Genomic DNA, 24587 nt, shown 5'->3' with positions numbered 1-24587 from the left:
ACGGATAAAAGATTATTTAATTACTTTAGTTTAAAGATTTTGTTATATTATTTATTAAATTAAACAAATACCACTCATTAGTTTATCTCCAAATTTCTTAATAATTTTAATTTTTAACAACAGAGTTTATAATTAAAATGATAGAAAATATTTATTTATCTGGCATTTTACATTTCTTTTACAAGATAATGATATTAAATATTTTTGTAAAAAAGTTACATTAGTTGCATAGCCTATTCAATGTACAGAATAAAAAAATTAATTATATTAATAATACGCAAACAAAAAATTATATAAAAGTGAAAAATAAAATAAAATTCTAATAGAAATGGGATTTAAGATTTTATATTAGATAATTAAAATTTCATAAGTGAATACAAATTAATAAATTTGAACAAAAATGCAAAGCTAACTATTAAAATAAAAAATTTCCCCCCAGTAAATTTATTTACGCACTGGCTTACACAAAACATAAGAAGTCATTCACATAGTTTGAATTTTGTGGATATCAAAAAAGTCAACGATTTATAATTTACTCTCATTAAAATTTCTATCCCTTCTGGTGCCATCGACCTTCCAACTACTACGTTGAAATTTATTAATGAAACCCACATATAACTTTTGTTAAAAATATTATTAACATTAATTTAAACCATTGAAACAATACATACATATATATATATGTATATTATCAGCCTGATTACTTCTAAATATAACTCTCGTTAATCAAATTTTTTTTTTTTTTAAAAAAAAAAACTAATTTTCAAAGTGTAGTTTCATTACTTAATGAAATTATATAAATAAAAATTAAGGAAGAGACGCGGCTAAGCAACTGTTTGACCGCGTTAAACCGTGTAAGCCAAAATAGAAAAAGTCAATTTTTTTGCATCCCAAGTCTCTCGTACCTGTCAACTCCCACAGATTAAATTTCTCATCTTGTCTGCTCCTATAAAAGAAAAAGTGTGCCTTTGAAGATTAACCAGACACGCTAAGTTAGCTTCCTATTTCCTTATCTATCTATTTTATTAAACACCAGTCTTCCTTGGCTATATAAGTAACGGTCTTCATCAAATACTACAACAAATCTCACCATTCCATTCCCAAAAACCAAAAGATACACACAACCCATACATAAATCTTATCATAATTTTCATCCTCTGTACCAAAAGATGAACGGCAATTCCTCCTACCCACAGCCCGTCTTGTCTTCCCCACCAGAAGCTCCACACCCACCACCACAACAAACAACCTTGCCATCTCCGGCATCTGCAACTCCAGGAATGGAAACTCACCAGTCTCCCTCAGCATCTACCCATGAGAATGCAGAGAAATGGGGGACACATATCATGGGTGCACCAGCAGTACCTACATGCCACCCAGACAACAAAAAAGCCGCCATGTGGGGAGATGGTGACCAGGCTCAGTATCATCATCACCATCCTTATATCTACTACTCTCCTACTGAAAAGTCAAGCAACAGTAGTCCCATGGAATCCATTCTCAACATGTTCAACTCATGGAGCAATAAAGCAGAGACCATGGCAAACAATATATGGCACAATTGTAAGTCTCATAATATTAATCTAATCCTATATACACATGCCTGGTTCTGTTTCGTATAAACATGTTGCGATCGCAAAACACTAGTCTAAAATGAACATGTTTTTTTGACGTGCCTTTCTTGCTCTGCTTTTACCAGTGAAGACAGGATCCTCTGTTTCTGGGGCTGCTTGGGGAAAGATGAACCTGACGGCCAAGGCAATTTCCAGCGGTGGGTTTGAGCAACTTTACAAGCAGGCATTCACGACTCATCCAAATGAGAAGCTAAAGAAGTCATTTGCTTGTTACCTCTCAACAACCACAGGACCAGTGGCTGGAACTATTTACCTTTCAAATTTTCATATAGCATTCTGCAGTGACCGTCCATTGTCCTTCACTGCACCTTCCGGCCAGCAGACTTGGAGCTACTACAAGGTAAAACTCAAACCAAAATCTCTCTAAACTAGAGCACGAAAAGAAATTTTATTAATCAAAAAACACATGTTCATAGCAAATCTATCTATATCTAACAATTGGCTGGAACAGGTCATGGTACCTCTGGGAAAGATCGGCACCATCAACCCAGTGGTTATGAGGGACAATCCATCAGAGAAGTACATCCAGATTGTCACGATTGACGGTCACGATTTCTGGTATATGGGATTTGTTAACTACGAGAAAGCATCCAAGCATATCACTGAAAGCCTTTCCAGTTTTGCAGTACCTGGAATAGCAGTCAACCCAGCGACTGCATGATAGAGCAGCGGCTAGTCTTGCGGTATTCTTCAGCTCACGGAGCTAGGTTTCTTTTTTAGTATGAGAGATTCTCATCTGTTTCAGCTGTTGTTTCTTTGATTTATTTGTTGTGTTGATGTATATTTAATGTTTAAATATGGTTAGCGTACCATGTACTTGTAGGACCCTCTCTTATTATTTGAAATAATAAAATATCAGTATTCCTATAAAGCTGCTAACTACTAAACGGGCCTATGCCAAGAAACATCAAAAGCCATTTAGATAATAAACTGAAACAAATTTCAATATAGAAGAGTAGTAATCTTCAACCTAAAAGTTGATGAGCACCAAATGTGAAATGTACAAATCTGATACAACAAATTCAGCACTTTGGCGAAGTAAGAATCAACTGGTTCACCTTTTGCTAACTGGTTAAAAGTCATCCAATTAAGAGTTTCCAACAACAAAAAGTTCTAAATTTTTTTTTGAAATAAACAAAAAGGTTCTAAATTTAAGAGGGAAAAAAACTACTTTCACTAGGAACAGGAAAGACATGCTCGTGCAACACGTAATATCCAGTGTGATACATACTGCTGGAATACTTTGCAGCTCTAATAATTTATCGCTTCTTCTTGCTTCCTTTTGCAGCACCAGATTTTGATGGTGAAGCAACCAAGAACACAAACAGAACGATGATAGAGATCACAGAGATGAGGGATCCGTATTTAGCCAGCAATCTCTGTAATTAGACAAAAGAAAACACATTTAAGATCTAAAAGAAAAATGTAAATAGATTCCTTACAAAATTCACAATTCCTGAAAGGAGAAACACAAATCATTTGAGGATATTAACCAGACTGTCCTTCTGTTTAAAAGATGCACCCATGAAAAAATGGTCCATTGGCAACCGAGGTGCCACTAGATCAAATTCAATTGCTACAAACATAAAGACCCAACCACAACCAGCGGAAAGGGATAATGTGGCCCTAACAGATAATAGCATAAGGTTCTCACTTAGGTAATTTTTTGTATATAAATGATATGCAGGCCTAACTTTCAGTGTACTCTTCATCCAAGTCGTTTGAGATCCATCCAAATTCAATGTATATATATGAAGAATTCAAAAGAAAAGGGGGGACAAAAAGGAGTCGTAATTTCCATTGGTCTCAAAGGCAGTCTAAATGCATGTTCTTTTCTAACAACTTTTCAAGGATGTTGAGGGTATTAGGAGAAGCATTCATACCTTAGCCTGCAAATATTTGGCCGCATCCAAGGAAAATCACATGAAACAAGGTAACAATGATTTAGTTAACAAAGATAAAAATATCCAAATGCAGCTTATTTGATATCTTGCTTAACCTAGGAGAAACTTACCCACTCAAACTTCTTCTCTGGGGTTCTGTCTGCAAGGACATCTAGAGGCAGTATAGGAGTTGAATATGATTCCTAGAAACATTAAACAATCATATGATTAGAACATAAAATTTTTTCCTTTATTTTTGGGCAGTAACTTTGTTTTTCACTTCAAAAGAAGTAAGGAATATTAGTGTAAATGATTAACCTGTAGAGCAGATTTTGTAGGTACACGGAAAGTGATCATAGCTGGTGCACCATAGAACATTCCTTTCACTTTGCCCTCCAGTTCAAAAGAGTGAGATAGAATACCTCCACTGCCAGTCAAAACGTTTTCCGATATGTTGACAAATTAGAAGGGAAAAATGAAAAAAGAACAAGGCTCTGCAACAAAGATAATCAACTACTGAGGGATGGAACTCACGCATCAAGCCTTTCCCATGACTGAGAAGCGTTACCACTGACAACATCAAATGCATCTTTGGGCCAGCTATCATCAACAAGTGTTACATCATATGCTGTCCTGGAAATTCACAAAAACAAAATTCAACACCTAATAGCTTGAATAACATGATATATGCAGACAACACATAGAAACAGACACAGTCTCCAAAACCAGTAGGACAAAAGAACTCAGTGAAGCATTGAGCTAACATTCAACAAGAACCAGACAATATCAAACGAGGAATGAACTTAAAGACAAAACATAGCAATTGATTGCTGAAATAACAGGTGTATGTACAGACTACACATACCCTTCCAAACAATTCTGAAACTACTCAAGCAGATAAATTGGGCAAAGAACTCATCATTGACATTCAAGTTTCGACCAGTGCCAATACCAAGAGATATCAAACATGCCATCAAGTGGAAGACAATCAACAACTGAGACCCCTATAAATCCTCCATTTATTTGTGTCCTCACAAACTGGAACTTTTGACAACCAATCCTCCTCTAGCCATGTTAGCAATTATCAAAGCAGCCAGCAAACTACCAGTCAAACTATGCACGACTCCACAAACCATAATCACTCATTTCACTCAGCCAAAAATACCCCATCTTGTTTCTTTTCAACCGGCTGCTAGGATTTGAGGCAAATCAAGAACTATGCAGTAACCAAAACCAAACCTGATCAACAAGTCGAACCCTAGGCTGTTAATTACTAGGTCCAAAAATATTAATACCCCAAAGTGCTCTTACATCAGTGAAAATAGGGCACGGAATTTACATTCCACAAGAAATCAATAGAAACTCAATAAAGTGTGAGCATGCAGAGAAATTAATCGAAGCGACACAACAAAATTCGAAGCTAGATCTGAATGTAAGAGACAGGAAACGAAAGGAAAATTATAAAGCAAAAGAGATTAAACTGACGAGGATCCTTGGTTGTAGATATCAATTGAGACGGAGACGCGTTCAGCGCCGGACTTGAGCCTGGTGAGAGCGGCCTTCTTGTGGGCCACTATGAAAGGAACGTCTGTGCTCGCGAACGACGTCGATATGAGTATCAGAGCTATCAGTGCAGAGATCAGAGACTTTGCGATTGGGATCTCCATTGACGGCGATATCGATGAGATGTATACGATTGGGATCAGAGCGCTTCCGCTGGATCGCAGTGTCGGAAAGGGAGAAAAGCCCTGTCGGGTCGAAGAAGAAACCGAAGATTTGATTTATTTTGCCAAGGATGAAATTGATTTGAAACCAGGCAAGTGGCTTTCGCAGCACCAAACGGTGTCGTTTTCGCTTTTCCTATTTAACACATAATTTTAGACCAACATAAATATTATTTTACATAAACAAACGTTTTATAAAAATAATTTTTTTAATAAAAATAAAAAATATTATTATACCTTATTTATATATTAAAAACTGCATGATAAATGAGGGGTAAGAAATAAATAAATAATTATGAATTATATAACATAATTTCTGAGCTTGTAATTAACTAAAAAGTAAAATAGATAATTATTGTATATACATGTAGTCAATTAAAAATTAAATTCTCTTTCTGTATAAAAAAATTAAGTAGATAATTATTACTTTCTTTATTTTATCAATTATTATATATATTGTTATTTTAGTTAAAAATTTATAGATAATTATCATATATTTAAATTAGAATATATGAATACCAGTGTAGAATTAATATTCTTTGTAGTTAACCAAAAAAATTATTTTAAAATATACATTATTATATTAATTTTACTTTAACAAATATTTTTTTAAGAAAAAAACATAAATAAATGCCTTGTGGCAAGGTAATAGATCATAATTATCTTCTAAATCATAATTGGTACTTATTAACTTAATGCTAATTACATAAACATTAGTTATTGGCTTGTTGGATTTATTTATTTGCATCAAGATTTATGGAAATGAAAACCGAAAACTATGAAGATTTGACTGACATTATTATATTGTTCACATAATTCAACAACAATTTTTTTTTTTGCTACAAGAGAGAAAAGAAAGGGAGAACTAAAGCTAGGTTAGTCAAGCAAAAATCATATTACAGTAATTTATTTAGGAGTATGACATAATGTTCTATGAGTTTTTGATCATTTTTATAAAATTTTCGAAAAGATGGTAGATTCGATAAGTCAAGTAGTAGTATGTACACATATTGCCTTCACAATAAATATGAAAATTTTAGACTTAATAATCATGAGAGAGAGAGAGAGAGAGAGAGTATCTAATGTAAAGATCAATGACTCTAGTTGGTAAGATATCTCATTTCATTACTGTAAAAGTTAAATCACAGATAAAAAGTCGAGTTTAGGAATCAACTTATTGATCCCAAAACTTTAAGGTAGTTCAAGTCATTTCAAGACTCCATTTAGCTTTACTAGCATTGAAGAGTAGGTGTTACACGTGAAACCTACCACTCGCCTCCCTTAATTGTCTTTGATCAAGCTTTCAAGAGAAGTGCCCCATGGGTCATCATAGGCTGATCAATCTATATGGAGCTTTTGTTATTTTATTAGAGGAGTTACTTAATTTACTCCCTATTTTTTGAAACTTTAGTACTAACCTTAACATTTTTTCACTAACAAGCTTGTTATGATCCTCTTCATCTCAGTAGATTGTTCATTCATTTCTAGATGAGCCAAATTGTGGTAGGAAAAATGGATCTCCAGCTTATAGTGTCATATATACTTACTTATTTGAGCAAGTTTCACTTGACAAAAAAAAAGAAAAAATGTATTAGTAAATTTATTATCAATTACATATTTATCTATATGTTTTAATATATAACAATATCCACTAACATGCAAAATATTCTCACTAGTCATGTGAGATTTAGGGCAAAAATCATCCTATTTGATGTGATAGTTCTTTATTCTTGCATTCATGAAAAAGTCCTTAAAAATTAGTGATCACACAAATTATTTTACTTTCTTATAAATTGAAATAAACCAAATTACTTATAATCAATATATACATGATGACTTCAAATTATGTTTTTGAATTTTTTTTTTATAAAATTATCTAAGTTTGAGTTTCTATTTATAATTTAAACTATAATCTCAAAAGAAATTGACATAATTTTTGGGGAGTTGATAATAATAATGCTAATGTAGAAACATTAATGTATATATTTTATAAAAAGTTTGGAACTTAAAAGAAAATAAAGTCATAAATTAAATGCGGAAGCGAAATAATAGAGTTTAGGATTTACATTCTTTAGAAAATAATTTAGAAAGCCCAATAGAGTTACGAGAATGTCAATTCTAAAAGAACAAACGAAAATTAAAGAAATAAAGAAAAGACAATATACTGAGCATTCTAGGATGACATTCACTAACTTTTGAAGGGAGTTCAGGTGGTGAACTATTCACAACCCTCTTGTTGATTAGGATCTGGGTCTTGATCCTCTTGATTTAAAATAATTAATAAAAGGGTGAGGTACACTACCCTAATAAGAATATCATACTGCTCATCCATACAGAAACTGAAGATTGGTAAAAATCATAAAAACAACCAATGGAGTTTTTGATTTAAGTAAATTCATTTATTATAAACAAAACCATTTATTAGATATATTTACCGTTGCAAGATTTTTAAAATCGACCTATAGAGACAATAACTCAAATAATATTTTAATCTCATATTCAAGTGAACAAAAACAACAACTTTTCCTTTTTATTTACTTACTAATATCTTTGGGAGTCCATAGGAATGTCTCACTACGCGTGAATCAATATCTAATATTATCAACTAACTGGTCATCTCCATATCTCGTCTGTTATGAACGCTAAAATATACTATCCATCGATACCCCGTCTGATGTGAGCGCCAAAAATATCATTTCTCGATACCCCGTCCGGATTGAGGCAACATTTACAGTAGAGTTTTCAATGTACCTGGTCTGTCTACCATCTCCCAGAATATATAGTAAAACTACCATTCATTAATTCACATGACCAAACAATTTTTCGTTTGCATAATAATTTTCAATTTCATAAATTAACTATAAATCATGCAAGACAATCAATAAATATACATTAAAGAAGCATAATAGAATCATTTAACCATTTCAATATATTCTCATGTGTTTGAAACTGTAAAAACAAATAATCAGTTACACAAGACAAACAAATAAATAACTAACCGGTTCTACCTTTATTAGTAACCTGTAATTATTCTCAAAGCTTTCTAAATTACACAAATACCATATTATCGATTATTAACCTTCAATTCTATAACAGAGAATAAGATGAAAGATTCTTACCCAAATTAGTATTCGAAATATCGAACTTTCTACTATACCTATTGACAATCCCCAAGTTTCTTGAATTTTTCTGTGGAGATTAAAATACGTTTTACGTACATAAAAATATTCAAAAATCCAAAATCAGTATTAAAAATTATTTTTCGGCCAATTTGGGGATTCCGGCATGATAGTACTGCCGCCCGTGGTGGCAGTTTGCCTCGGCTTAGCCGTTTTTGGCCAGTTTTGACTGGTTTCGGTCTATTTTACACTCATATGTGTGAGAAAATACGTTATGGGGCCTCGATTAGCTGAAAAAAGTCAAAAAATAGAAATCTACCGGTGGTAGGATTTTTTGATGATGCGGCTCTGCCGGCTCACCTTCGCGACTGAGTATTTTTCTTTAGTCAACCTATATAAAACATAACGGTGAACACAATGGTGAAAAAGTCGCACAAAACAAAAAACGGGAAGGGGCTCATCGGATGAGATTGCGGATTTTGTCCGCCGCATCACCGCCAGACTTTACCTGCAATTTCTGGCTCACCCGTCGTTCTTTTTGCTCCTATTCTACCATGGGAGTGCTTAGAATCAAATTTCGAGCGGATATAAGAATTTTTACATTTTTTAGCAGTCAAAGTTGGCTCCGGCGCAGCGGTGGGCGACTGTCGGCTCCCTTCTCCGGCGACTGGTTCTTCTTCTCCAACATGAGGCTAACATGTAGGGTTTGGATTATGTGTGATGCGAAATATTTATACCCATTTCGCATTAATCTGAGCCACTTATCACGTTTGATCTCGATCATCCGATCGCATTTAAAAGATGAAATAAATTTAGACCGTTCATCGCGATTTAATATCGATCGTCCAATCGCGTTTAAAGAGGGAGCGAATCTGAACAGTTCATTGCGTTTAATCGCAACCGTCCGATCACGCTTGAGGAGGGAACAGATCTGGACCGTCCACGAACGCAGAAATTCTTCCGAGTCATCCGATCGCGGGCATGTAAATCGGCAGCATGGTCTCCCGTGTGGCACAAAGTCAGTGTACCTTGCCACGCGGTGCGCTCTGAATCGTTGAAACTGCTGACTGTGTTGTCTTACGTAGTAAATTTTTTTTAATTGCGTTTTGACTCTCAATTTTTTATTTTTTTTTTCAAAAATATTATTCGAACACAAATTTTTATCCTTTTTTTTCAAAAATTATTTTTAATTTGATCATCAATTTATTTTGTCAACAATTCCATACTAAATTAAAATTTATTAATTTCTAAATTAAATTTTTATATATTTTTAATGTTAAAATTAATTTCGAGTTAAATTCTGGACCGGAATATTAATTTGTTGATATAGAAGGTGATATTTGGACTCATTATCACATTTATATTGACCAGCTAAGCTAGTTTATATAATGCATTTTTCAACGGCCACATATATACATACGCATATATGTATATATACATACACATATCAATATAAATACATAGTTGCTCTTATAAGAATATGCATGCATGAGATATATTATATTATTGTAGATAGTAAAAGAACTTGAACTGATCTATTATATACCTCACCGTTAAATAAAAAGGGGATTTGAGAGGGAAGAAGAGAAGGGCCTAACATGAGAGAGGAGAGCCTGTCAGCTTAGCCAAGTAGACTGCCTGAGAACACAAACAAGACGCCTCTCTCTCTCTCTCTCCTTCTTTAAGTATATGTATATATATATTCTCTCTCTCTCTCTATATATATATATGCATATTATGTATATGTATAACATCCATGAAAAACCTCATAGTTTGGGACGCAGGCAAGTCATCCTTGGCTACCAGACAAAGACTCTCACCTTCATGTAAGGCCTCCCTTCCTCAAATGAGCTAGCCCTTTATTAACTTATAAGCTCCATCAACATACATATATGTGTGTGTGTGTGTGTGTGTGTTTGTATGTGTCTTGTTCGGATAATGTAGATATATATATATATATACATATGTATATTATAATGAATATAGCATGAAGAAGAGAAGGCCTAACATGAAAGAAAAGAGCCTGTCAAGTTAGCCAAGATGACTGCCTGCCTGGATCTCAACAAGTAGTGCCGTGTTTGTTTTTGACAAATAAATGGAGTCAAAATATGTACACTTGAAAAGAGGCTGCAGGCAAGTCATTCTTGGCTACCAAACAAGACTCTTATCTTCATCTTAGACCCCTCTTCTTCTTCTTCTTCTTCTTCTTCTTCTTCATCTATCTATTGCTAGGCTAGAGGATGCCAACTCTATCTTCCAAGATCTCTATTTATAGTCCGCCAGAAAACAGAATACATACATTAGATTCCCATAATACAAGTAACCCAATATATAATTTTGGATAATTTATATATTTTCTTAATTTGAAAACTCATTGCACCTGGTCATGATGGATAATAATGTTTCTGCTTATCTTCTATAAATCAACAATTCAATGCTCATATTTGGGTCTTTGCCCATAATCGAATATATTCTCTTTTTTCAAAAATGAAGGGACCCCCATGATATCTCTTTGTATAATCATTATTCTTTTATATATAAATACATATATCTCTCTAAAAAAAGAATGTAAAATTGTGATAGTGATAGGTAGATATGTCCATGACCACTATAACTAATGGGTAAAGATAGTATTGCCATGTGTATAAATTAGAAGAAATTACAGGTATATTTAATTTATCTAAAGTTTTATTAAGGATTTAGAAAAAATAAAATTTAAAGTAAATAAATTATGTTTATAGAAATTTCTAATTCGTTCACCTATTATTATATTTGGTAAGGAATTGAAGCTGCAGCCAACTTGCATATCCTGATATGAATTATGATCAGGGATTCCATACCAAACAAGATAATATATGTATATATATATATATTATGCATGGCCTCTGATAATTTACCCATTTTCTGAATTTTCTTTTATGGGCACTGTCAAATAATAGAGAGCTGTAATTGGGCTGCTGACAAACTAATCAAAAGAAGTCTGAAAATGGATAGAAATAAATGGCATGGTAATTTGAATTCTTGTAATTTTACAATTTTATGTTTTGAAAAAAGAAAAATTTTATATCTTTTTTACTTAGTGTGAGATTTCATTTCTTAAAGATATATATATATATATGTTTATATATTTTATATCATTTTTTATAGTGACCTCTCTGACTTTTGTATGAGTTCTTTTTTTGGTCATAGGCTTTGACCTTACAACTAATAAAAAAGAGAAAAAAAAAAGAAGAAAAAAAAAGGCACAAAATCTTTTGTTTATTCTTCAATTCAAATTTATTCCAAAATTGGCATCATTTTTTAGATGCCCCTCCAATTAACAAAGTCAATGCCTTTTACTAATTCAAGATTTTCAAAATAAAGAAAACACTAAATGAGTTTTTATCCTCGTGATACATATAGGTTCCATTTGAGTTTTTATTCTCGTTATATATATAGATTTCGAACGAATAAAGATAAATTAGACGTGACAAATCTGTCTTTTAACAAAAAAAAAAATCATATCGAATCGAGTTACTATATTTTGGGTCAGATTGATTCATTTACGAAATTTTGTTCTTAATTATTTCACAACAGCATAATATTATGTCGTGATTTTTTTTTTAAAAATTAATTTTTAAATATTAGTTATTTAATGTATAGAACTTATTTATTATTTACACATTTTTATGTATATAATTGAATTAATTTGATTTATGTTCAATTTCACACTTATAAATTTTGGTTTCACCAATCAATCAGTAAATGAGTTACTAAAATACATAATGCCCACTAGACGAGCACTGAGGAAGTTTTTTTTGTGTATTTCTTCAATAAATACGAATTTTTAAGTTTTTTATTTTTTTTTTAATTTTTAATTCTTATTAGTCTAATTTAATCTATTTAACTGTCTTTTTTAAAATGTAAATACATTATATTACTTAATTAAATCATATGTATTGAATCTAAAAAATTAAAACTTGATATAAAATAATTAAATAATAATAATAATGTTATAATAAAATTAAAAATGAAATTAAAACAAAAAATAATAATAATTACCATTGGATATGGCACGAACCCGGCTCGACACGGAATAGAAAAACTAAAGAAATTTGTTAAGCTTCGGCCCAACATGATTAGTCCATTAAAGTTTCCGGCCCGGTTCAATGCGCTTATTTTTACATGTATAAGCTTTGCGCGGCCCAGTTAGGGTTTCCTGGTGTTATGACGAACTCTTTGAGAGAGGTATTTTCGTACTCTACAATTGCCTTCACAACTACGAGTCCTCACCCTAAAACCCTAACCTCCTGCGTGATAGAAGGAATTGGCGGCAGCCAGGTCGAGAGGCTATTGGGGAGGAGATTTGAAGAGGAGTAAAAACAGCTGGAAAAATGGTTACGTTTCTTCTTTTCTCTCTCACTCTTGCAACTTTTATCTGGATCTGAACATCTGATTTTCTTATTATTATCTTTTCATTTTATTTAGTTCTTGTTACTTCGTTGAATCGTTGGTTTTCTGAGGTTTCTCACGTAATTTGTTCATACGAGGACGAGATTTTCTTGTTTTCGCTTGATAGTTGATCTGGTTTTGATACAACTGGAATGTATCTATGGCGTCTAAGACGAACTGGGAAACTGAGACGCTATATCTTATTTGATAGTTTGCGTAAACCTCGAATGCAATAGTCCTTCCTACTTAATGTGTCATTAGTATCTCATGGACAACAGACATGGATCGGCATGCAATCAGTCTGATTTTCCTTGTTCTGAACTGTAATTAATTCATAATTTATCTAAGCAAACGTTTCTGATGAATCAGAGTACTGAGATATATATATAGACGGAGGTACAATTTTAATGAGAGTTGAAGATTGTTGACTTGCTATAAAAGTAATCATATATGTAAAATAGTTCCATGGCGTTATGTAGATGGCAAATGAAGAACATCTGATATTATTAGTGTGGTTTTATTTGTTTAAGAACTTTATTTTTTGAGCTGAGGATAATGTAGAAGTGGAAGGGCAGGTTTATGTTTTAGAACCTCAAAGGTTGTTTTAGGGTCTGTTTTCTTTGCTGCATAGAGAAATTTTGTTTCCTTTTCCTTTTATTTATTTAATTATTTGTTTATACTTCTGTTGGTTTTTGACCTATGTGTCTTTGGTCTGTTACAGGCGAGAGGGCTGAAGAAACATTTGAAGAGGCTTAATGCCCCAAAGCACTGGATGCTTGACAAGCTCGGTGGTGCATTTGTATGTAATCTCATTTCAATTTTTGTTCCTTCACAGTTTGTCTCATTGTTTTTTTTTAATCATTCTCATGCTATTATCACACTCCTGTCCAGGCACCCAAGCCATCATCTGGTCCACACAAGTCCAGAGAATGCCTTCCCTTGATTCTTATCCTGAGGAACAGGCTCAAATATGCACTTACTTACCGGGAAGTCATTGCTATCCTGATGCAACGACATGTTCTTGTTGATGGAAAAGTTAGGACTGATAAAACGTATCCTGCTGGTTTCATGGGTATGTTTGTGAAACTTTTTTAGTTTGCCCCATTCTTATGTTACTTGTGACTTCTTGCCCCGGAATGATCTCCATGGCATTTTACTTTCAGGGTTTATAGTGAAACCATGAAGTCCATCCGAAATTATTGAAATCATTTGTTATAGATACAAGTTAATTAATCTATTATGTCATTGAGGTAGATAATATGTTGAGGGCAAGTGGTCATGGCTAGATTAACAGTCAAGGTTTCAAGTCTGAGTTGCAGGACTATGACCTTTTTCTATTCTTATTCATGTCCGTGATGCATCTTTATGCCTTTTGTGGCCAGATGTTGTGTCAATTCCCAAGACAAATGAGAACTTCCGTCTCTTATATGATACCAAGGGACGCTTCCGTCTTCACACCATCAGAGATGAAGAGGCAAAGGTTGTCTATTATTAGCTGATTTTAATCAAGCATCGACTTTATTATTTTTTTCTGAGAATATGTATTTCCTCACTTGTTGAAGTTTATTTTCTGCAGTTCAAGCTTTGCAAGGTTCGATCGGTACAGTTTGGCCAGAAAGGTATCCCCTACCTCAACACCTATGATGGTCGTACCATCCGCTACCCTGACCCCCTTATCAAGGCCAATGATACTATTAAACTTGACTTGGAGACTAACAAGATTGTTGACTTCATCAAGTTTGATGTTGGGAATGTTGTGATGGTGACTGGCGGAAGGAACAGAGGGCGTGTTGGAGTCATCAAGAACAGAGAGAAACATAAGGGTAGCTTTGAGACCATCCATGTTCAAGATGCAGTTGGTCATGAGTTTGCCACGCGAATGGGTAATGTGTTTACAATTGGTAAAGGAGCAAAGCCATGGGTGTCCCTTCCAAAGGGCAAGGGTATAAAATTATCAATCATCGAGGAGTCTAGGAAGAGGCTTGCTGCTCAACAGGCTGCCTAATCTGATGATAAATTTTGAGCCCATGTTTTGAGGTACTTTCATTTTGTGGATTAATACCTGTTTGGATGCTTCCAATTTAAGCTGCGATTCGAGGATTTGTTTTGCTGTGATTTGAGTTATTGTTTTTAGGATAAAGATGGTTGGATGCTTTTTCATTTAGCTGCCTTTAAATTTATGTTAGAAAGACTTTATATACATCTAAATGTTGGTGATGTGATCTGAGTTACTTATATAGAGTTTCGATGCTAATTACAGTCTTTTGAAATTGTGCTAGTCCTTGAGTCATTTTTAAACCCCTCGCCACATTTTAGTTGTTAGAATCAGTATTTAACCTTTTGTATTATAAAATTTTGAAACTAGTACTATTTAAACATTGACATTCAATTGTTAAAAATTGTTATTCTCCTATCGGCTTGAGTATAATTAAAAGAATAACTTTTTATAAATGAAATCTTTTGTAAAATGATACATGCTGAACTTAGAGTTAGTTCATATTTCTCTGTGTTTATTTTTGATAATTATACAACAATTGTAGTTGCGTGCTTAATGTACATTAGAATATACAAATATATATATGTGCATTGGGCTACCTATACTGTTCCAATTCAGTTGACAAAATTGGTATTGGCAGTTGGCTAAATTTTATTTTAAGGTTGATGGGAATAATATTTGATTTAGTAGAAGTAAAAAATTTAGTTTATTAATGGGTTTGTGTCAGTTCAATTTTATACTTATAAAGAAGAAAAGCATAACAAAGGTCTATCTGTATCTACATGTGTATGTATTGGAAATATGTACGTATGCATTTGGATGAATTTAATTTTACGAGTAGTGTACTATGTGCTTGTGGATTCACTGGTAAAAGGTATGGTTAAAGTATTATGTATTAGGTTTTTAAGGATGGATTACAAATTTCTCTATCATTGTTTCAAACTTAATTAGTCTATACATAAACAAATATCTAAAGATTCACGTTTTGTGAATAGAAATAATTTAAAAAATGTATTTTTATTGAAAAAATTAAAAAAAAGTGTATCTAGTTTTATGGAAATATTAGATCATTATTTTTTAAAAAACTAAATATATTTTTTAATTTAAAGAAATTAAGTTGAATTTTCAATCTCTTGCGGTTATTTAATTAAAAAAAATGTAATCCTTATAGAATAATTTTTTTTCCCCCATAAATTCATTTGCTATAACAGTTGTATATATATAGATATATCATAATTTAATTGAACTCCACGCACACATATATATACGTATATATATATATTTGATTATCAAACCAAATAAGCTGGATTTGATTAATAATATTGTACACCTTAGAAGATAATTTTAAGTAATTAAGTAAATTAATAAAAATATTATGAGGCAATAATTTTAATTTTTCCTTTTAAAAGATTAAAAAAATAAATATTTCAAATAAATACAAAGTACAAAAAATTAAATTATTATTAAAAAAAATATTATGAACTAAATATAACAAGTTTTGATGACTAGTTTGCCAAATAGACAAAATTCAAACTTGTTACCAAAAGTGATAACGAGCAAATTGTAGATCAGTATGGTCATTTTTCCTTTTATTTTGAACGTCAAACATATTATTTGTGAATTTTAAAATTATTTAGTATTTGTGTCGTACTAAAAATTTTAAATTTCAAAAGGTGCTAGTAATCAGCAAATCAGAGTGGTGCAGCGGAAGCGTGGTGGGCCCATAACCCACAGGTCCCAGGATCGAAACCTGGCTCTGATAGATATGTTTTTGCCTTCCTATTATAGGAAGAAGAGTTTAGAAAACGACACCGTATAGAAATATTTGGGAAATTCTTTTATGAATGAATTTTAACACAACTTTTTATTTTCTTCTTCATATTTTAATTTAGGCTTTTTGTGAATAGCTTAGATCTTATGCCACTGAAAATTACCTAATTATAATATAAAATATGATTATAATACTTTATTATTAACTAAATATTTTTTTTTTCGTTTCTAGTAATTATTTCTTGAATTTATTTAAAATTTTATTTTTTGTCACTTTAAAAAGTTAAAAAATTATTTAATTTTTTATAGAAAATTTTAATAAAAAATCAAATTTATATGTAATAATTAATGGAGAGAGACAATTTGGATTGAGTTTTTAAAATATTAATTATATTACTTTTATAATTGTAATTAAAATTTTGAAATATAATGTTTTTGTATATATATTATATAAAGGTGAATCGGATTTGGATAAATTTTTACATACAAACTCGAATCTACTCTTACTTTGATATGATATTAATTAAAAATTATTGTAAGTATTCCTACAAAAATAAAATAAAATATTTATTTCAATTTATTAAAATTTAATTCAATTTAATTATTACAGTATTATTAATAAATTATTAAATTAAAATTTTAATTTTATTAAATAAAACATTATAAATCAATCACTTTACACTAATAACACACTAACAAAATAACACTTATAAATTTTAATTCAATTTACCCAAGTTGACTTAAACAAATATATAAATATATATAGATAGATATATATATATATATATATGTGTACGTGCATGTGTTAAATGTTTAGTTATTGTGAGTCGAAAATTAAAGAGACATACAGTACAATTGTCTTGTTGTTTTTGCCAAGTTGGATTTGCTCAAATGACCAGCCTGTATTCTGCCAATCAGTAACGTGCACTGGAATGGCTCCTAATTAAATGGTAATATTAATTTTATAAATAAATGCATCTAACTAAGGTGGATTTTGATGGCAGATCCATAGACAAGCACTGAATTAAGCTTCTGCTTCCACACTACAATTTTATGATTATCATCTTCATATATCATATATCATATATCATATATATAAATACACACTATATTCAAGAACTAAATGTCAGTATACTAATATTTCATGCCAAATTCTAAATTATTTCATGCAACAATCTAAAATTTTACATTTAAACTAAATGCAACCCAAAATCATAGATAGCTACAATCAAAAAAAGGGGCATTATATGTACACACATATATGTATATATCATATATAATTATGTAGGAGCTCTTTTATCAGTGTATATGTACGCGGAACATTTTGAGGAAACTCTTTTTATTAATATCGATAACAAGAAAGGAAGCTAAATTTTAAAGATAAAATAATAAATTAATTATCAAATTTTGGTATTTGATATGATTTAATTTTTAATATTTTATTTGTTATAAGTTAGTTATTTATGTTATATGTAGCGCCCGGAAAGGGTGGGAAAAAAAAAAAAGTCACGTCGGCAGCCACGTCAGCAGACCCAGTCAGCAGTCCTGGCCAACCGGGACCTGCCACGTGGCAAGACCACGTCGATTCGGGACGAGCCACGTTGGCGATCCGCGTATGCGCGATCGAACGACCAAGATCAAGCGTGTGATCGGACGACCCAGATTAAATCAAAATGGACGGCTGAGATCAAAAGGCAAAATGGTATAAATAGAACCCCCACACCAGACCACAAAACCCTAGCCGCCTGCCCTCGCCGGAGAAGACGAACCAGAAGCCGGTCGCCGCCACCCGCCGCCGCACCGGGGAGATTTCCGACCGCTGATCGAGGTAAATTTCATACTCCCGACTCGTTTTTCCACGCTGATTTCTCCTGTGGCCAAATCGGAGCCAAAATCCCAGCCAAACGGTCGAAAAACACGGCCGAAACCCAGCGGCGCTGCCACGCCCCTTCTCGGTTTTTGCCTCCGATGAGGCCCTTCCCGGCCTCCGTTTGATGCAATTTTTATATCACCGTGATCACCATTCTTTTCTCTACAGGTTGACCGGAGCCGAATCACCAAAACACGAACCTCGCCGGAGAGCCGCCGCACCCGAGAGCACCGCCGCCGGTAGGCTTCGATTTTCCGTAATTTTTTTGGCCCCCCGAGGGCCCTAGGGTTGTTTTATCGCAGGGACCAATGCGAGTGTGGCCGAATTCGGCCGGAAACGGTCGAAAACGACCAACCCGAGGTGAATCACCGCCGAAGCACGGCAGAGCCGCCGTGCCGGAATTACGATATTGGCCGAAAGGGGCTCGGGGCCTAATTTGGGATTTTTTGAAACACGTGCAGGTACCAGTAGTGCGTTTCAGTTCCCTAGGAAAAATTCAGGGAAAATTAGGGACAGCCCGTATGCGCACTGTGAAGCCGTGTTCGGACTCCGAAACGAGTAAGGACCCCTCACCCTATTTTCTATCACGGTATTAAAGTTCAATAATGATAAAACTGTATTTCTTGAATCAACGAATGTGTGAAATTGCTTAAGGTCGCTAATGGAGCCCGAGTCTAGTGTGTTTGTCGGTTAACTGTTATTTGGCCTATTTTACAGTTTTAAATGTAGTATGAGGTCTGATGTTTTCATTTCATAGTTTCGTGTGCATATTTTACTGTTTTATTGATTATGGGTTGAATGACTGAGCAACCGATACTGTATGTTGTCTTGTTTGACATAAATTACTGTTTTGCTTGTTTGTGTGTGAATTGATGATGCTGACTGAGGAAAAGGGGAATGAAAGGTTATGTAAATTGATAATTGTATAATGTGATCAGCCTGACTAGATATCTTGGGAGATGGTGGACGGACCGAGTCCGTAGGGAACCCTACCGGGATTGTGGTCTCCCATACCGGACGGGGTATGGAGATCTTATGTGTTTTGGCGCCCATACCGGATGGGGTATTGGGACGGCCCGTTTCACCCTCATACCGGACGGGGTAATGAAGTTTATAGTTTTGGCGCACATACCGGACGAGGTATGGGGACGGCCCTGCAATATGATTTCAAGTGTTAAGGGTTAACGGGTAGCGGGACCCCTATGGATCCCCATGGATACTAGTGGGCTGGTAAAAGAGGAAAAATATGTTGTGTAACGATTGAATTACAAAAGGCTTGATAAATATTATGTTATACAGTTTATATATGATTTCATGATGATGATAATGTTATTGCTTTCGTATACTGTTTTATGAATTTCACCGAGGTAAGTGGATGATGAAAGTTTTATTATTGATAAAAGAATTTGTTGTAAATTATGCTCCATTGGTCTTTTTGTGTTTTCTACCTACCTTTACCTCCGTGACGGTGAGATATCGTGATGTCTTTACTGGGCTAGTGTAGCTCATTCCTTATTTAATCATTTCATATCAGGAAGACATTATTCCCGAGCCGGTTCCACAGGAGGACGACGAAGGGGACGCCTAAAGACTCCATAGTCATATTCGTAGCTTTCACTTTCAAGTTTCTCCTTTAGGTAGTTTGATCTTTTATATTTTGTGAGCACGTTTTTGGTTTTAGTGTAAGGGATGTTAATCGAATTTTTGACTTCGCTTCCACATTGATATTTTTAATATACATTTCAATTTTAAATTTCCGGAGCCGTTACATTATATATATACTTTTTTGAATGTTTAATTTTTTTAATAAAAAAATTTAAATTATTAAACCATATTTTAACTACTTAAAAAATATATAAAAGATGAATTTGGTTAATTAATTAAATTAATATCTAAAGATAAGATAATAATTTTAGTTTTTTATTTAATTAAACATTTGAAACATTAAAAAATATATTAAATATTAAATTATAATAAATACCAAAATTTAAAAAACTAATATTTATCATTAGTTGTAATTTTTAATTGGTCGAATACCAAAAGCCGTAGGCACTCATTGTCAACGCCATCTTTGAGTACGTTGCATGTAACCTAATTAATTGATTAATTAATTAATTAATTAACAGTTAAATCAAGAAGAGTAGATTAATATTTAGCAAATCAAGGGCTAGGAACCTGCGATTCCCCTTTAACTCAAACGCCACGTGCTTTCTTTTTGAAATCAATAACATATTAATCACAATAAAAAAAAAAAGTAATTATTTTTTTAAAATATCATTATTTGATTAAAATTATATGATTAATTATAGTATATATACATTCATATCCATATATATATATATATATATGTAATCAAGTTTATTATTTTCTTTTAAAAATAATAAAATAAATTTCCATGTAAGATAATGTTTTCTTTCTCCCATTTGTTTTATTATCACATGATTAATGCATGTTATATATTTTAACTATTATTTAATTATCTATTAAAAATAATAAATTAAATTATAATTATATAAAATAAGAAAATTTTAATAAAATATAAAAAATATTTTTTATCTGGAAAAAAAAAAAATATCTGCTGAAGAAATGGTGAAAAAAAATTCCAGTTTCAACGATGACATCCTTTTAAAAATTGCAGAGACTTCCTACGTTTTCGTCCGCCATGTGAGGAACATGCCTCGCTCTCTGAAACTTCCTTCTTCTCTTTTATTAATTTAATTAATTATTTTTATAAATAATATCCATTAGATTTCCAATCCCCTCCTGCAACTTTCACTTTCACATCTCACTCTCCTTTCTTCCTCTCTGTAAACAGTGAGTCATTTTTCTTCCACCTAATTTAATACTTATCATTTCAGATATATATGTATTTATATATGTATACGTCTTCTACTCAATGCCTGCATATATGCTTTAGTATATGTTTATTTATTGAAGCCCATCTTGCTTCTTTAGCTGTCCACTGCCATCAAACTTCAATCTCCTTTAAGAAGATTGAGATGTCAGCAAGTCGATGATGATGATGATATACACTGTTTGGTGCAGGAAGTTATATATGATTTTTGACAGGAAATCTTGGACAGAAGGTCATCAATGGGGTGTGCTGCTTCTGTGTATGCAGTCGGGAGGAGGAAGACGAAGCTGAATATTCAAGAATCCGTGGTGTTTGTTCCGTCTTTGTGGATTCCAGTACATTCTGATCTTCAGAGGCCACTTCGAGGTTTAATTCCACAAGATCTTATCAATAGGTTGTCGTGTTTGAGGAACCAGATTGTGTTAGTGGCAGAAGATACTGGTGTGTTCTCTGTGTCTTTCTGTTCTGTTTACTGTTTGGACTGTGAGAAAATGTGTCCAAGACAAAGAAAGATATTGAAAGTTGTTGATTTTTATCCTTCTAAGAGGCAAACCCGTTCTTGCAGATGGATCTGCTATCACCGAGTTACACCAAGCACTAGAAGAATACTCTTGCCTTCTAATTGGCCTTACTAGGAAAGGTATTCGAACATCTATTTCTTTCCCTATTCCCGTTTCGAGTTTCTCTGTTTTACTGTTAAATATATTCGGATTCATGAGTAACATCATGATAAGAGTTAAAATGAATTAATTTGGATTGACAATTACAGAACAAGGTCTTGAAGACTTGGTGGAATTCAAATGGAAAATCCTAGAAGAAGGCCGGAGAGTAAGATCATCGATCATCTAATCTTTTTCTTTTTATGTGATGAAACAATTTTTTTCGAATCGGAAGCCTGCAGATTGAATCTAAAATTTAATGAGCAGGAAATATGTGTAGCAAACTCCTGGTTCGAGTTGCTATTTGTCGTATATATGATAGCTATATTGACATTCTCAGAAGCTAACTCACTGATGATCCCTAAGGATTATTCTGGTTCTGGTATAAGAGTTGTCTCTACAGGTAACCTTCTCATTCACATGGCTTTATCGATTTGATTCTGAATCCATAACAGAGCAAAATCAAGATGGGAAATTTCTGACGCGGGATTTTCCATGATGTTTACCCTCAGATTGTAAAAGGGATGCTGTCAATTTGCTGCTCAAGGCATCCGGATACTTACAACTCTGCATCCGGGAGATTCTCGTTCACATACCACCAGAAATAAGGTAGGCTAGAGAAGATATTATTCGTTCTAGACACTAATATTAACATTTTTCATCACTGAGAAATCCTATATACTCCCAGGATGAAGTTGCCGAAAGATTTGCAGGATGGTGTGCTCGAGGCTATGTCAATTCAGGCACTGGGTCAGGTATTTTTGTTGACTTCGTAAAAATAGTCAATAAAAATTGAATAGTTTGAATTTTCATATTGATTTCTCGGAAGCAGAATTGTTACAAATGGAAGAAATTGTGGTTGACTTTGCAGATACTACTGGATGCTAATAAAAAGTAATTTTAATTTTTAGGGAACTGAAATTCAGCTTGGTTTAGCTTCTGAGAGTCATAAGGCAACTTTATCAGTAAAGAGGAGGCTGGCATGTGAACAAGTGATCTATTTCAGTCAGGTCTGTAAATGTCAGTATACATATAAAAAAACTCTAGAACTGCTTGGTTTCTCACTAAGTAGCATCTTTCTACAATAACTACCAGGCTTATCAATGCTTGTCCGGATGTGATCTCAATCACAAAAATGGAAAAAAGCAACTCTGGTTCATTAAATGGAAATTCCTCGAAGCAAAGGTGGTGCAACTAATCTAAGCTCTTGTTAGAAATTAGGGATTCTGCATTTTGTAGAATTTTTCTCTCTGATATGAGTTACTATCCGTGACATCTTCAGGCTGCAGCTTACTACTACCATGGTCTAGTCCTTGACAAGGGTAATGAACCATCGTGTCATGTGAGTGCCGTGTGTTGTTTTCTAGCGGCGGAGGAGCTTTTAGCAGAGGGCAAGAAAGCCTGCCTAAGCTTCTGCCTAGTACCACCTGTGACCCGGTTGGCTTCAACCTAGTTTTCTATTCTCTCTTGAAAACACTTTTCTCATCCATTTTCTCTAATTTTTATTTTCTTGTTCTAACAATTCTTACTTCGGTGGCAAGGGCTCCTCCTCACTGGGGTGCCATGAAGCAATTACACCAGAAGATTCCAGAAGTTGCATTGAAGAAGTCACAGATGTATGGTTACCTATTAGAACAAGAGAAGTAAGGCTGTTTATCTGACCCTTTAGCTTTACTGACCAAAAGATGAAAGTTATAGAGATTTCTAAAAAAGATTATTTATGTTCATGATAAACAGCGCTCTTCAAATATTGCCTGACCTACCGGATTTCCAGCTGTCACTAAGACCAGATGACTGCGAATTGCCTGAAATTGATCCGGCATGGAATAGAGAAAAGTGGGAAAACCAGAGCCAAATGCTGAAAATGCACCTCAATGACAGTGAAGAGGAGGTTGATACCGAGTGACATAATCTCTTTTTGCTATCTGCAGTTAGATGCCTAATCTATTTTACTAAACTTTGTTACATTCCTATACAAGCTAAGCTAATATAGTAGTAATAGAAGACAACATCAACAAGCTTGACTTGGTTTGCCTTGTACTTTCTACTGTCTATGAATGACACTTTGATAAGATACAGTTAAAAATATAGTCTATCATTGAATGCAGTAGGTATTGTTGCTTGTGTAAAATAATTGATTGTAATAAATTTTTCTCCAAAAACTTACAAGCTAATGGGAAATGATCAAATGTATACTTTATTTTCTACCATATGCACCCTCATGCACAATCCCTCTAGGCTATATCAAGTACAGGTTCTCCCTATTATGCAGAAAAATTAACTAACAGAAATGAAACCACAGGAAAAAATTTAAATGCTAAATCTAATAAATAGTCATTTGTTATGTCAATAGTTTAAGCGAATAGAAAATGATTAAATGATTAAATTTATTATTTATATTCTAACAATTCCTATTACGGTTTACTTGAGGTTCTTTTCTTCTGTTTTTGTGTTGGTTAAGCAAATGTCCAAGAAAGCAAACAGAACCAACTTAAGGGTTAAGCTATCTACCAATGGTGTTGCTACACTAATAAGTTTCACTAATAGCTAGAAAGACAAAAAAACAGCGTAAGTTCAACTCGAACAACAGGTTTTATGCCATGGATACAGGGAGCCAAATCGATAATTGGAAGCTTGAAATCCTAGT

The 24587-nt window shown here is 33.2% G+C and overlaps 4 protein-coding genes across 5 annotated transcripts; 3 read left to right on the top strand and 1 right to left on the bottom strand.

Moving 5' to 3' along the window:
• The first annotated feature begins 984 nt into the window (after positions 1 to 984).
• On the top strand, positions 985 to 2505 carry LOC110813006 (GEM-like protein 5). The gene is made up of 3 exons (XM_022039987.2): positions 985 to 1563; positions 1700 to 1974; positions 2086 to 2505. Exons 1-3 carry the CDS (start codon positions 1170 to 1172, stop codon positions 2293 to 2295), a joined length of 879 nt encoding a protein of 292 aa, XP_021895679.2. The 5' UTR covers positions 985 to 1169; the 3' UTR covers positions 2296 to 2505.
• A 371-nt stretch (positions 2506 to 2876) lies between these two features.
• On the bottom strand, positions 2877 to 5311 carry LOC110813044 (translocon-associated protein beta (TRAPB) family protein). The gene is made up of 6 exons (XM_022040033.2): positions 5003 to 5311; positions 4052 to 4150; positions 3836 to 3944; positions 3649 to 3720; positions 3518 to 3523; positions 2877 to 3013 (listed from the first exon to the last, which is right to left on the bottom strand). The coding sequence occupies exons 1-6, from the start codon at positions 5182 to 5184 to the stop codon at positions 2894 to 2896; spliced, it is 588 nt and encodes a 195-aa protein (XP_021895725.1). The 5' UTR covers positions 5185 to 5311; the 3' UTR covers positions 2877 to 2893.
• Positions 5312 to 12595: 7284 nt separating this feature from the next.
• On the top strand, positions 12596 to 15069 carry LOC110813066 (small ribosomal subunit protein eS4x). The gene is made up of 5 exons (XM_022040061.2): positions 12596 to 12736; positions 13513 to 13590; positions 13683 to 13863; positions 14174 to 14271; positions 14368 to 15069. The coding sequence occupies exons 1-5, from the start codon at positions 12734 to 12736 to the stop codon at positions 14794 to 14796; spliced, it is 789 nt and encodes a 262-aa protein (XP_021895753.1). The 5' UTR covers positions 12596 to 12733; the 3' UTR covers positions 14797 to 15069.
• Positions 15070 to 21043: 5974 nt separating this feature from the next.
• Positions 21044 to 24045, top strand: LOC110813007 (Endosomal targeting BRO1-like domain-containing protein). Of its 2 annotated transcripts, XM_088215976.1 has the most exons (12): positions 21044 to 21241; positions 21473 to 21722; positions 21847 to 21921; positions 22051 to 22109; positions 22208 to 22343; positions 22453 to 22549; positions 22629 to 22695; positions 22852 to 22950; positions 23036 to 23125; positions 23223 to 23377; positions 23482 to 23583; positions 23678 to 24045. In XM_088215976.1, the coding sequence occupies exons 2-12, from the start codon at positions 21521 to 21523 to the stop codon at positions 23844 to 23846; spliced, it is 1251 nt and encodes a 416-aa protein (XP_088072102.1). In that variant the 5' UTR covers positions 21044 to 21241; positions 21473 to 21520; the 3' UTR covers positions 23847 to 24045. The 2 variants fall into 2 exon arrangements, with proteins under 2 accessions (XP_088072102.1, XP_088072108.1); XM_088215982.1 differs by lacking the exon at positions 21044 to 21241 and having other exon boundaries at positions 21364 to 21722.
• The last annotated feature ends 542 nt before the right edge of the window (positions 24046 to 24587 follow it).

This window comes from Carica papaya, chromosome 1 (genome assembly GCF_054855325.1).
Source record: "Carica papaya isolate Zhongbai chromosome 1, ASM5485532v1, whole genome shotgun sequence".
Classification (NCBI taxonomy): Eukaryota; Viridiplantae; Streptophyta; class Magnoliopsida; order Brassicales; family Caricaceae; genus Carica; species Carica papaya.
The sequence above is the reverse complement of the archived record's forward strand: the minus strand, read 5'-3'. Positions and strand labels throughout refer to the sequence as shown.

Bases quoted from the DNA above. Each gene is read 5' to 3' on its own strand.
- LOC110813007 (XM_088215976.1), top strand. From the start codon at position 21,521: ATGGGGTGTGCTGCTTCTGTGTATGCAGTCGGGAGGAGGAAGACGAAG. The intron at 22,951-23,035 runs GTCTGTAAATGT...AATAACTACCAG, and splicing joins AAGTGATCTATTTCAGTCAG to GCTTATCAATGCTTGTCCGG. The intron at 23,378-23,481 runs GTTGGCTTCAAC...TTCGGTGGCAAG, and splicing joins CTAGTACCACCTGTGACCCG to GGCTCCTCCTCACTGGGGTG.
- LOC110813066 (XM_022040061.2), top strand. The intron at 13,591-13,682 runs GTATGTAATCTC...ACTCCTGTCCAG, and splicing joins ACAAGCTCGGTGGTGCATTT to GCACCCAAGCCATCATCTGG. The intron at 13,864-14,173 runs GTATGTTTGTGA...TTTTGTGGCCAG, and splicing joins GTATCCTGCTGGTTTCATGG to ATGTTGTGTCAATTCCCAAG.
- LOC110813006 (XM_022039987.2), top strand. From the start codon at position 1,170: ATGAACGGCAATTCCTCCTACCCACAGCCCGTCTTGTCTTCCCCACCA. The intron at 1,564-1,699 runs GTAAGTCTCATA...TGCTTTTACCAG, and splicing joins AAACAATATATGGCACAATT to TGAAGACAGGATCCTCTGTT. The intron at 1,975-2,085 runs GTAAAACTCAAA...TGGCTGGAACAG, and splicing joins AGACTTGGAGCTACTACAAG to GTCATGGTACCTCTGGGAAA.
- LOC110813044 (XM_022040033.2), bottom strand. From the start codon at position 5,184: ATGGAGATCCCAATCGCAAAGTCTCTGATCTCTGCACTGATAGCTCTG. The intron at 4,151-5,002 runs GTCAGTTTAATC...GTGAATTTCCAG, and splicing joins ATCTACAACCAAGGATCCTC to GACAGCATATGATGTAACAC. The intron at 3,945-4,051 runs GTGAGTTCCATC...TTTGACTGGCAG, and splicing joins TCATGGGAAAGGCTTGATGC to TGGAGGTATTCTATCTCACT.